Source organism: Xyrauchen texanus, chromosome 35 (genome assembly GCF_025860055.1).
Source record: "Xyrauchen texanus isolate HMW12.3.18 chromosome 35, RBS_HiC_50CHRs, whole genome shotgun sequence".
NCBI classification, from domain to species: domain Eukaryota; kingdom Metazoa; phylum Chordata; class Actinopteri; order Cypriniformes; family Catostomidae; genus Xyrauchen; species Xyrauchen texanus.
This window is the reverse complement of record NC_068310.1, coordinates 39,112,860-39,125,710: the sequence shown is the minus strand read 5'-3', so window position 1 is coordinate 39,125,710 and position 12,851 is coordinate 39,112,860. Positions and strand designations below refer to the sequence as shown.

The 12,851-nt window shown below is 38.2% G+C and overlaps 1 protein-coding gene across 7 annotated transcripts in view; it reads left to right on the top strand.

Moving 5' to 3' along the window:
* LOC127628899 (semaphorin-4D-like) overlaps nt 1-12,851 on the top strand; it is a 76,049-nt gene that overhangs the window by 26,825 nt on the left and 36,373 nt on the right. For 6 of the 7 annotated variants that reach the window (XM_052105862.1, XM_052105856.1, XM_052105859.1 and 3 more), the window contains exon 4: nt 11,727-11,860. In XM_052105862.1, coding sequence (XP_051961822.1) covers nt 11,764-11,860 — 97 coding nt within the window. In that variant the 5' untranslated portion in view covers nt 11,727-11,763. Of the gene's footprint in view, nt 1-3,872; nt 4,009-11,726; nt 11,861-12,851 lie in introns of those variants that run through there. The other variant, XM_052105861.1, reaches the window with a different exon arrangement.

Sequence of the window (12,851 nt, the reverse complement as noted above, 5' to 3'; positions counted from 1 at the left end):
CTTTTTTTCTTTTTCTTTTTTCTTTCTTTTTCTGTCTTCTTTTTTCGTTTTCTTTCTTTCTCTTTTTCCTTTTTTCTTTCTCTTTTTTCTTTTTTCTTTCTCTTTTTTCTTTTTTCTTTTTCTTTTTTCTTTTTCTTTTTTCTTTCTCTTTTTTCTTTCTCTTTTTTTCTTTTTTCTTTCTTTTTTCTTTTTCTTTTTTCTTTCTTTCTCTTTTTCTTTTCTTTTCTTTTTCTTCTTTTTTCTTTTCTTTTTCTTTTTCTTTCTCTTTTTTCTTTTCTTTTTCTTTCTTTTCTGTCTTCTTTTTCTTTTCTTTCTTTCTCTTTTTCTTTTTTCTTTCTCTTTTCTTCTTCTTTTTTCTTTTCTTTTTCTTTCTCTTTTCTTTCTTTCTTTTCTTTCTTTTTCTTTTCTTTTTCTTTCTTTTTCTTTCTTTTTCTGTCTTCTTTTTTCGTTTTCTTTCTTTCTCTTTTTTCTTTTTTCTTTTTCTTTTTTCTTTCTCTTTTTTCTTTTTTTTTTTTTCTTTTTCTTTTTCTTTCTCTTTTTTTCTTTCTTTTTTCTTTTTCTTTTTTCTTTCTTTTTCTTTCTTTTTCTGTCTTCTTTTTTCGTTTTCTTTCTTTCTCTTTTTTCTTTTTTCGTTTTCTTTTTCTTCTTTTTTTTCTTTCTTTTTTCTTTTTCTTTTTTTCGTTCTTTCTTTCCTTTTTTATTTACTCATTTATTTCCTCTTTGTTGGGATGACAGTTTTTTGCCTTTTTTTCCTTTATTTATTTTCTATCTTTCTTTCCTTTATTTATTTCCTTTTTTATTTTGTATTTTTGTTGCGATGACAGTTCTTTGCCCTTCTTTTAGTGACTTTTTTTATTTTTCCTTCCATAATTCTGTGCTTCCCCTTTATTTCCTTTTTATTTTTCCTTCACCCTTTCTTTGTGTACTTTCTCCTCTCCTTGCTTATAAACAGATTTGTTTTCTGCCACTTGTCAGTTTAGGGTGGATTTGTACATGTGTCATATATCGGAGTAACTGAATCCAGAGTTGACATTCCTGATGAACGGAGAGCCGTTCTGTTCTCCACAAACAACAATAAAAATCCTCAGAAATCATAATTGACATGGTGTATAGTCAAGAGTCTTGCGATTCTAGTAACGGAGAATCTGTTGTGTACGGAGTAGTGTCCGACTGTCAAAATGAGCATTTACCCTCATGTGTGCCAAGTCCCAGTCAAACACACTGGAGGTGCTGGAAGAACCGGAGGATGCCGAGAGTTTCACAAAAGAATCCAGAAAAGCTTCTTGTGCAAACTGAATTTAAATCCGAGCGTGAAATCAGTGGCATGCTAAAGATAGCGCTGTGCTACGATACTAACGAGCCACAGGACATGCGGTGTGACAGTGAGAAAGTGTCCTGGGGTTTAACTCTGGTCTTAAAGACTCGTCCTGGCAGAAAGAGGCACATTAATTAACAGGAAATTAGGCTGATGTATCGCACAATGAAACCGCTGCGTTTATGGGGCTGGCCTGCTGTGAGGGGCTTTATTAAGCAAAATAGCAAGCATTGAGTTTATTGACCGTCAGTGGCATTGATGAGCAGCGTGCATTAGTGCTTTGGGTATGATTGGAGTTACTACAGGAGTGTGAAGTGTAGGTAAATCTCCATCCACTTGCATTTTAAGGACCTACGGAGCGGAGATATTATTATATTTTTCTTCAAATGTGTTCTGGAGAAGAAAGTAAGTCATACACACCTGCGATGTCATGAGGGTGAGTAAATAATGACAGGATTTTCATATTTTGATGTGAATATGATCATATTTTGATTCTCATCAAATAATGAGAGAATGTACATTTTTGGGTGAACTGTACCTTTAAGAATTTAAGTAGGGCCCTAATTTTCCCAAGTACAGTTTCTAATTAGTTTCTAATCAAATTAATTCCTAAAACGTTTAACAAATTAATATAGAACAATACCGCTGCATTTTTTTCCCAAACCTTTATTCAGTACAACAGCACTATATGACTTGATTATTTGTATTATTATTATTACTACTATTATTTATTGTTATTATTACACTGTCGTAACAAAAGCATGAATATTACATTTTACATTGCTATTGAGTATCTCAGCGAGTATTGACGCTGACTATCACGTGGAGTCGTGAGTTTGAATCCAGGGTGTGCTGAGTGACCCCAGCCAGGTCTCCTTAGCAACCAAAATTGGCCCGGTTGCTAGGGAGGGTAGAGTCACGTGGGGTAACCTCCTCGTGGTGGTGATGATTAGTGGTTCTCGCTCTCAATGGGGCGTGTGGTGAGTTGTGTGTGGATCGTGGAGAGTAGCATGAGTCTCCACATGCTGCGAGTCTCCGCGGTGTCGTGCACAACGTAATACGTTGCATCGTATTCTGCTATACAGGTTCAGGGGAAACTTTCAATGGTGAAAAACCACTCACTCATGAGTGACATGGTTATCAGGGACAGGGTTAACGTTATATTAGTTATATTGAACAGGGAAAATGATGGGATCATTGTTTATTAACTTTCCAGTATGTATTTCACTAGTTAGCAACTTGCCGAGAAGACACCACTTAACACCGCCCTGTCTGCTGAGTTACCCTCAGCTCAGCTCTGTAAACAATGGAGTCGGAGCGCACTCTGCTTGACAAACTACGCTATAACACCAATTCTAAAGCATTGTTTTCTGGATTATATGTTCTGAAAAAAGTTTTCATATCTGCGCATATCGGTACACAAATACGCCGATACCGATATATCGGTCGGGCACTAGTGTTGGTTTAGGGTAAGGATGGTCTCTTTTGTTCACCTGCTCTCATTTGCTTTTAGGACACTATTGGTTTAGTTTAGGGAGGTACGTTTTACTCATTAAAACCGCCATCTAATAATCACCTTAAAAACCTTGTCCGTTTACGGCACGATTTTACACGTCTTTGGCGCCCCCCGCTGGACATTTTACATATTGTTTATTTGATTGTTTCTTGAGGACATACTGTAAGTGTATGGGTTGAGGGGGTAAGACAAATTCCTCAACTCTTTAAAAGGACAAACTGTAGCCTTAACAGCAAACACACATACACACACACACACACACACACACACAGTCTCTTGAAGCGTGAGAGGGTGCAGTGAAATCGTGGGATTGTGGGAGCGGTCAGCTGCCGCAGTGGGAAAGCTGATTCTGGCAGAGAAGTGTTGTGGTTCGGCAGAGAGTGGCATCGATCACTGTGCCACCTCTGTGAGTGCCAGGACAGAGTGGGCACAGATGGGCGGGGGGGGCACTCTTGGCAAGCGCTGAATGTTTGAGGCTGGCCACATGGTTGCCCAGTTGGCAGGATGCCACTCTTTATACCCAGTGTGCATTTCTGAGCCTGTGCGTGCAGCAGACACAAAACAGGTGCTCAAAATACTGTAAGCTGAAGGCTATTAACACTGGAATAGAGGGATGTGTGGGCATAATGGATACGTTTGTAGTGGCATACTACCATGCTACACCTAGTAGAATGGGGGTACATGTGGGGGATTGTCAGGGTGCGTACTGCACTATGTAGTGAGCATATTAAGCCATGTGATCACAGACGCTAGGGCAAGTTGTCCGCTCCGTTTGAGTCTGTTGTTGATTGTTTACAGTGTAACGGGGGTAATTCGCTTCACACACACAATAGAGTCTTTGTTTGTGTGTGACCTCCTTTAACAGAATCTCGTGCTACTGTTATGTTGGAGATTTCGGGATTTTGGGTTTGATGGCACATTACCATAGTTTCCACTAGTGTGTGGTTGTGCACGCCTGTGTCTTGTGTCCTACCTGCAGCTGTAAAAACTAATTTGCCTGCATTCAGTGATAGTAATTTGTTGTTTATCTCGTCCTCGGGGGTGAGTCGGTTTCACTCATACTGCTTGTGTCGGTTTGACTATGTTTAATGTCGAGCCCTGATCTAACATTAACGTTATTACCAGCGGATCTGACAACGTAACTATTTTCAGCATCTGAGGAGCAAGTTTAACGCAGGTAACCACTTTTGCATCATTTCTTTGATGGCTCAGATGTATGCCCTAGTCTATTTTGTGTTTTGACCATTTGTGAACTGCGTTTAAGTCCTGTTTGTCATGCTTTCTGTCACGGAGGATGTTTGTGTGTGAATGCACTTGGCTGTATAGGAAAGCTATAGGATGCTCCCCATTTAGTGTGCTGTCTGTCTGCACTGGTCTCAGAACAGTTCTCAAATTGCACCTTATTTTTATTCCAACTCCATATAAAGCCACTAAAAGCAAACACATTTTCTCAATGTGAAAATGCACATTAAATATATGATTTATAATGGAAAATTGGCGCTATAGTCTACTATAGTAGCGTGCCGCTTCGCAATAAATAGTTCTATCTGATGAAACTAGCGAAAATGAATTTAAATTATGCGTTGCTTATAACGAAGCCAAAATGCAACCTCCGCACTGTGGGCCACACCCAAAAATGTATTCGCTCATATCTTAGTAACTTATTACGCGATTTTGAAAAAATAGGTTTATATAGGATGTTAAAAATGAAGATGTTCTGAACCATAATCTAAAAGCATATTATGATTTTTTTTTTTTTAAATTGTTGTGTGGGCACCCGGAATTGTACGACACAATGTCATACATGTACAGAGACCGGACGAATAAAAACATCGCTTGGAGGAAAGTGAGCGAGGAAGTTGGACTATCCAGTACGTTCTGAAAATATGCGTGTCTACTTGATTCCAGCTATTGGTTGAACTTTACTATGAACCAAGTTGTAGAAGCCCCTCCTCCTTTCATTTTCCGGAAGAGAAGGGGGAATACTCGTGGGTTCGCGTTACTTGCGCAAACGCACATTTATAATCCAGCGGTCAAGCGCGAGCAAGGCGAGGCGTTGCGAGGCTATGCGAGGCTAGGCGATGTGAGGCTAGGTGAAGCGTGGCGAGGCGTAGGCTAGGCGTGGCTAGGCTAGGCGTGGCTAGGCGAGGCGTGGCGAGGCTAGGCGAAGCGTGGCAAGGCTAGGCTAGGCGATGAGATGCAAAAATTGTCTTTTGCATTTTATGTGAACCTTAGTCCTCGTGGTGGTGTAGTTACTCGCCTCAATCCGGGTGGCGGTGGATGAATCTCAGTTGCCTCCGCATCTGAGACCGTCAATCCGCGCATCTGATCACGTGACTTGTTGAGCGCGTTACCGCGGAGACATAGCGCGTGTGGAGGCTTCACGCTACTCTCTGCGAACCACGCACAACTCGCCACACATCCCACCGAGAGCGAGAACCACATTATAGCGACCACGAGAAGGTTACCCCATGTGACTCTACCCTCCCTAGCAACCGGGCCAATTTGGTTGCTAAGGAGACCTGGCTGGAGTCACTCACCACGCCCTGGATTCAAACTAACAACTCCAGGTGTGATAGTCAGCGTCAATACTCGCTGAGATACCCAGACCCCATTTAAGATATCTTTAGTACTTCTGGAGTTACAGGCGGCCCATCTTTGGAAAACAGCACGAAAATGTGTTTTCCCATTTTTGGACTCCATTGGCATATAATGTAACAAGGGGGTGCTAAAATCAACTGAATTTAGTTCCTTTAATTCCCATCTCTGGCGTGACCCGGCCACCTGTTTACGGTGATTTTAGAACAAAACTACAGGTGAGAAATAAAAGGTGAAAATGGTCATTTTGACTCTACTCAACAAAATAATGGAGTATATAGTAAATATTGATCCCATGGCATTTTCATCATTAATGTATTTCTATCGCCCGTAAAAATGTTGAGTTGGGGAACTCTGAGTTGACACGGACGCTGTACCTTTAAGACCGCCGCTACATGTAAATGTTTGAATGCCACGCCTCTTTGCATGTGAACTTTGCTGTCAAACTGTTTCACAAGAACAAGGAAAATCGGGCTTTCCATCATTGCTTGTTTAAACGTAAGTTCTTAGGATACGATCAAATTGTCTCAAAAAGAAATGAAACGGCTGTCACTGAAAATCCAGTGTAAGCTGAGCATTGAAGTTTGTTGTCTTGGGGCCGTTGAGTGAAAGCGCTCCTGTGATTTGAACATGTTGAACTGATTTTCTGTTGGTTTATTCAGCGTTTCCTTATTGCATACCATTTGACTCGTGTGTTTTCTTATGCCTCCGAGCCTCTGCTCTTCTGGAAATCATTTGTAGCCATTTGAAAAGCGTTTACACAACACCTGCCGGTATCCGCTGTCTTTTGTCAATCCCACGCAGGTCCTGCACGTTTTGTCCCGACCCTTTAGTTATCCTGTTTATTATTTACCATATTGAACTTTGCATTGGCTATGTAAAGTTCAACCTTTTTTGAGCTGTCAAGTTGGGCTTTAAAGGGACAGTTCGCTTAAAAATAGAACATTCTGTCATCAATCACTCACCCTCATGCTGTTCCAAACCCTCTGTAGAGCACAAGAGGAAACCAACACCGTGTGGCACATTGTGAGTTCGTTAAATGACTTGAGAAACGGAGTTGTGTAGAATAGTTTGGTAGTACTCTATAGTACTTTTTAAAGTTCACGTTTGGTCCTTTTGGGGCTTGACTATAGCTCCACAAGCTGGTTACTATACGCTTCCCTTTGTATGGAACAGAGCGGCATGAACATTCGGCTAGATGTCTCCTTTTGTGTTCCACAGAAGTAGTCAGGCAGGTTTTCGATCAGTTCTCAAAGAACTGATTTTGTTTATCAGTTCATCCGAAATCCACCCTGGGAAATCGCCGCTTGCACTTCTAACAGACGTTATTGATGACGCTTGAGTCGAGAGGAGCGAAAAGCTTTTTACGAAAAGGTCACGGACATGTCGATAACCCTCGCTGAGTGTCTTTTACTGCGAGTCTAAAATAGCATTTTGAATCATTCAGTTGTTTAGTGATGATTGAGTTTAAATGCAAAATGGCAGACTGTGAGCGATATTGTTTGTCATGCTCCTGTTATGAGGGTTGAATTATCAGTGATTGGTTTAATTAAGGCATGAGTCCCTCAACCAAATAAGCTTAAATCTTATTTAGGAGCTATTTTTGTCCCACCTGCTATTGCTCAACATGGATTCATTTCAAATTCTCTGCTGAGAATAAAGTTGGTTATTAGTGTCTTAAAGCTACACTACGAAACTGCTCTCTAGCGACATCTGTGGTTGAAACTTAAAATTGCACGCAATTTGCTGAAGAACACTTTACGCCAGTCGTGTTTCGGCTGCGGTTCTGGCAGATGAATCTCAGGATTTGAGTTTGCCTGGACATCGCCTGTGTGTGATCATAATGGGACTTTGCATTAATCGTGAGTCCTTTTACCAGTATATTTTAATATGGTTATTCAAAAGTTTTATGTACTATAAATGTGTTGTAATAGACGTGTAAGTTTAATAGGGGAAACTCATGATATGGCTGATACGAGTTCAATGGAAGACTTTATTATTTGTATATTATATTGCACAGCCTCCGTTGATAATGCAAGTGAACCGTAATACTACAACAGTACGTTTATGCAATGCACAAAGTAACACCGTAAACCAAAAAATTAAAACGAAGATTCAATTAAGATGGGGATAAAATGTACTTGTAAACATGAAAAAAATATCCTTATGTTCGCTGTACTTTTATGCATATCGCTGCACATTTCGGCAAGTTTCGAGACTGACCCACCGGCCCGCTCGGTTCTCCCGATGGCCACTCCGCCCCTGAACGGCCCCAAAGTGCGTCGGCCCACCGGGAAAATGCCCGGTATGCCAGATTACCAGTTCAGCCCTGAACGGAACAGCGGGCGTTCCCCAGCCGGAAAACATGGTAACAGCCGGTACTTATTTCCGTATGACGTAATGACACGAGGATGAACGACATAAGCCAGCGATTTCAATGTTTCAAATGTTCCCGTTTGTTGGTGTAGTGTTAGGTCACGTCCATACTTATCCGTTTTCGTCAGCGTTTCCCACCGTATGCAAAAGTCTTCATTTTGGTGTGTAAAAAAGCAGTTGCAGTGTGGATGAGGCATAAACGTTGCAAAATCAACTTCAAAGGAAAGCATGTTAGTGTGGACGCCGTGGAACTCTAGATGGTTCTAATTGTGGGTTTTCGTGGTAACCTTTATCTCTGGTATCATCTGTTTGTCCTGAGGGTTCATTGTAGCCTCACAGACGTGCATTGTGACCTCATAGTGCTTCTATATTGAGTCGATAGGCCAGTTTGACTTCCCTGTATACTCTACATGTATATCAGTTTGGGGAAATTTTTTTGTTGTTGAAAAAATTTGCTTAGGGGTTTTCAGAAAGTCCCTTCATGGCCAAGCAATGACGTAATGTGGTATTGATCCTGGACGGAAGTTTAGTTTTGGAAAGACCTGAATCAGAGTTCCAGTGTGCAGTGTGTTGTATTTACCTCCGAACTAGAAAGCAGACGTGACCCCTGCATGGTCCCGGCAACACCGAGCTTGTGCTATGCTCACCATCCTTGGCGAGAGGAATGCTTTGGTTTTATCTCACTCACTGTTGCTAAATTTGGTCCCTTGTCATCAAGTTTCTCTTCTGTCTTTGCCGGAGGAGTGTTTGGTCTGAAGCCAGGGTCATTCGATATGAATGTTGTATAAATGCTAAAGTTTTGTAACATCAGTCACCTTAGCTGCTTATTACTCACGGGACGTGTATTGTTACTATGAATTAATGAAAATATTGCAGTATGGATATTCATACTAGTTAAGTGAATCTCTGAATAACATGTCCAGGTCACATTTCAGCAAATAAAATAATTTACATTTGACTTGATCTTTATTTAATTTAATGTGTATATATATGCATATATATATATATATAAAATTTTGCCTAAAGAAAAAGCCTTGAGGACCATTAACATAATTTTTTGTTTTCTGATATTATTATCAGGACAATTAAGTGGACTAAGCACATAACTGGTAATCTGGTAATCAGAAGGTTGCTGGTTCGAACCCCACAGTCACCACCATTGTGTCCTTGAGTAAGACACTTAACTCCAGGTTGCTCCGGGGGGATTGTCCCTGTAATAAGGGCTCTGTAAGTCGCTTTGGATAAAAGCGTCTGCCAAATGCATAAATATAAATGTAAATGTAAGTGCATTTCCCCAAATTCTCATTACCATAATGCAAAATAAAAACGTTACAATGATACAAAAAATTCATAACATAGTTATTTTTACAATAAATATATATATATTTTTACTATATATATTTATATATTTTTACTGTAAAAAATATATATTTATTGTAAAAATATGTGTGTGTGTATGTGTGTATATACACATATAATATATATATATATATATATATATATATATATATATATATATATATATATATATATATATATATATATATATATATATATATATATATTATAAAAATAACTATGTTAAGAATTTTTGTATCATTGTAACATTTTTATTTTGCATTATGGTAATGAGAATTTGGGGAAATGCACTTAATTGTCCTGATAATAATATCAGAAAACAAAAAATTATGTTAATGGTCCTCAAGGCTTACTTTTTCTTTAGGCAAAATATTATTTTATTATATTATAAAAAAAGTATTTTATTAATATAATAAAATATTAATGTTTATTTAATTAACTAAAATATGAAATGCTTAAATTATTTGTTTTATCTAGGCTATATATATATATATATAAAACATTATTCTGACATTATTGTCATGACAAATAATCTAATTTTTCACCCAAATTCTCAGTACTGTATTACATTCTTTACTGCTTTACTTTCATTTATTTTTTTATTATTCTCCATTTAATATGATTCTAATAATAATATGATAGATATTTTTGTGATTTATTACAGGAAACAAGAATGCAATAACATTTATAGGGATGCACCGAAATGAAAATTCTGGGCGAAACCGAAACCGAAAATCCAGGATGCACTTGGTCGAAAACCGAAACCGAAATTTTTACCTATTTAAAAAAAAAAAAATGTTGTGTATAATTGTATTAATTTTATACTTTTTCATTAATTTCATGAATTTAATTAATCTGAATTGAAAAACTACAAACCAATAAAATAAATCACACTTTTATTGAAAGTAGCACACCAAAATTGGACAAAAAATATATTAAAACTATATTAAATATTATTATTCTTTTCAGTTCTGTAAAAATCTAATTTTACAGATTTTATTAACAATTATCCAAATAATGTAAAGTTTTAGAAAACTATTATATGCAAAACAAGAGTCAAGAAATGAACTTAGCTAACATCTTTCAAAAAGTTTAAATATGCAACAGTAATTTTAATTAAAACAACAGGCAGAACACAGAATGGCAGAGGGCCTCTATTCCACTGATCTATATAAAACTATAATATATAATTATATATATATATAGATCAGTGCTCTATTCTGTTTATGTAAACGTATGTACACTTTAAGTGAAAATGATTGTGCAAAACAGCAGTAATTGAACTAAATCCAACCTCAACTGTAAACGACAGATGTATCCTCGAGTGAAGAACAAGTGTAATGTAATTGCTATACACATCATATTGGACCGCTTTCTATTTAAGTACAAGTGACAGGTTTCTCTTCAAGAACAAAAGTTGCTAAACGTTCTGACAGTCTCTCCTGTCAGAAAGCTCATCAAGAACATGAGATGCTGCACTGAACAGTCTCTCACTCTCTGTGCTTGGGCAGATAAATACCTGAGCGCAATCCGCTCAAGCAAAGGAAAGCGGTGTTTGTTTATGCGCCCGTAGTCAAGGGGATTGTTGCTTCTGGCGTAGTTCAGCTATACGTCTCAAGTTGTGGTGTAGCTGCGCTAGTTGTGACATTTTCCTGTAGAATCTCTTGCTGTATTCTGTATATATATATCTCTTGAAAGTTCTGCTGAATAAACACTGCAGATCGCAAATTTGATGTCCTTATCAGAAACTTTGAAGAATTTCCACACCGCTGACATGATTGGCCTTTGTTTGGTAGCGCTGTGATAAGGGCTAGATCGATCCAGATTGAAATCTGAGCACTGAGGGGCGGGGCGAGGAGGTATATATTTTCGGCTCATATTTTCGGCCTTTTTTCTCTTTCGGCCGAAAACCGAAAGTGCCATTTTCGGCCGAAAATTTTCGGCGGCTGAAATTTCGGTGCATCCCTAAACATTTAATTTAATTATTTTGATTTTGGAGTGAAATATGACCAGGGAACTAATTGTTGATGAATTTTGTGCATTTCACCCAATTATATTAAATTATAGGATATGTGTATGGACTGAAATCTGTGCTAGAGTTTATGCTTACTGTTGTCATGTGAAAAGTGGAAGTTGTAAGTGATATGAGGCTGAGACGCTTGGTTAAACCTATTGGATATCTTTCAGATCACTAAAAATGGTAATGTTTGAGCTGTTCTCTCTCTGCCATTAAAACTGTTAAAAAGCTTTAATAAACATGTCTGTATTGGCTGTAAAGTGTCTTCCATTTATGATCTAGGTGGTTACATGCTAAATAAAAAATAATACCTTTTACGCATGTGCTTAAAGGCCTTAAACCGCTTGAACCCCATTAATTGCTGCTTGCAGCTATTTTTATTATTATTATTATTATTCCGCCATAAAACTGAAAATGAAGTGTGGGCTGTTCTGTCTCTCTCAGTCTCATTGTTTCAGATGTGGTTATGCTGTTGGTGTTATAATGTTTCAGTTCATAGTTTGACAGACAGCTCTTGACTTCCACTCTCTCTGTATCTCTTACAGAGGGAACATCACGCTGCAGAAGCTGCCAGAGTCCAACATGGCTCTGAGTGTGTTAGGGGTGTTTCTGGGGTTACTTCTGGAAGTTTCAACACACGGACCCTCCAGCGTTCCCCGGAGCTCATGGACACAGGACGGTGAGTGAGAGTCTCATATAAAGGTGCTCTATTGCTGTGTTCAACATTTGCTGGCCAAAACAATGTTTTGAGGCTTCATTAGTCTGTTTTAATAGTAGAGCTTTAACATGGTACTGACACAGAATGTTTTTGTAAGGGTGCAAGGACATCTTTTACTAAAGCGTGGGTTTAAAACCAACAAAATAATCCATCGTTTTACATTTATTTAGTTCATTATTCATACTTTTGGATTGATTCGGACACTCAAATTTTGATATGAATAATAGATATGAATAATAATATGAAAATTGACTCACTACATCAACTTTACAGTGAAGTGATATGTTTTGCCAGTACAGGAAGTCAGATGTGTGTGTTTTGTAACAGATGGTATCAGCACACGTGTGACGCAGACATGCTTTCAGGGCTTTGGTTTTTGGTGTCTGTTTGGTCTGCGATGAAAGCGCTGGCAACCAGAGAGTTGCAAGTATGCAACGTACACACACACACACACACACACACACACACACACACACACATTTGAATTCCTGTGCTGGTTAAACCGATTTCTATAATGAATCTAAATAGAGTTGACTTAAGTCGTCCTGAACACAGTCTTGAGTAGTTAGGGTCATTAAATAAAATTATAATTGATGCTTCTAGTCTGCGATTAGTTGCATGAAGTGCACGCCAACACAACAGAAAACAAGAAACTCTAAGGGGCTGTTCACGCAGAAAACGGCAAGACGCAACAGTAGTAAGTACAGCGCTGGTATCTTAAGTTGTGCTTTTAAAAATTTTAACATTTTAACTTCACACGGCGTCTTAAAAACGCGAGCTTAAAAAGTGAAAAGACTGGAAAAAATTAAACCAAATGAAAATACTTTTTCATAACTCCAAAATGAAAGTAACCTTGAATTCATTTTAGTTTTTGATGCACAGTAGGGTGAATATGGGCAAAATTATACTTTTTTGCCACTTTTAATTATGATCCAAATGCCATTATACCTTT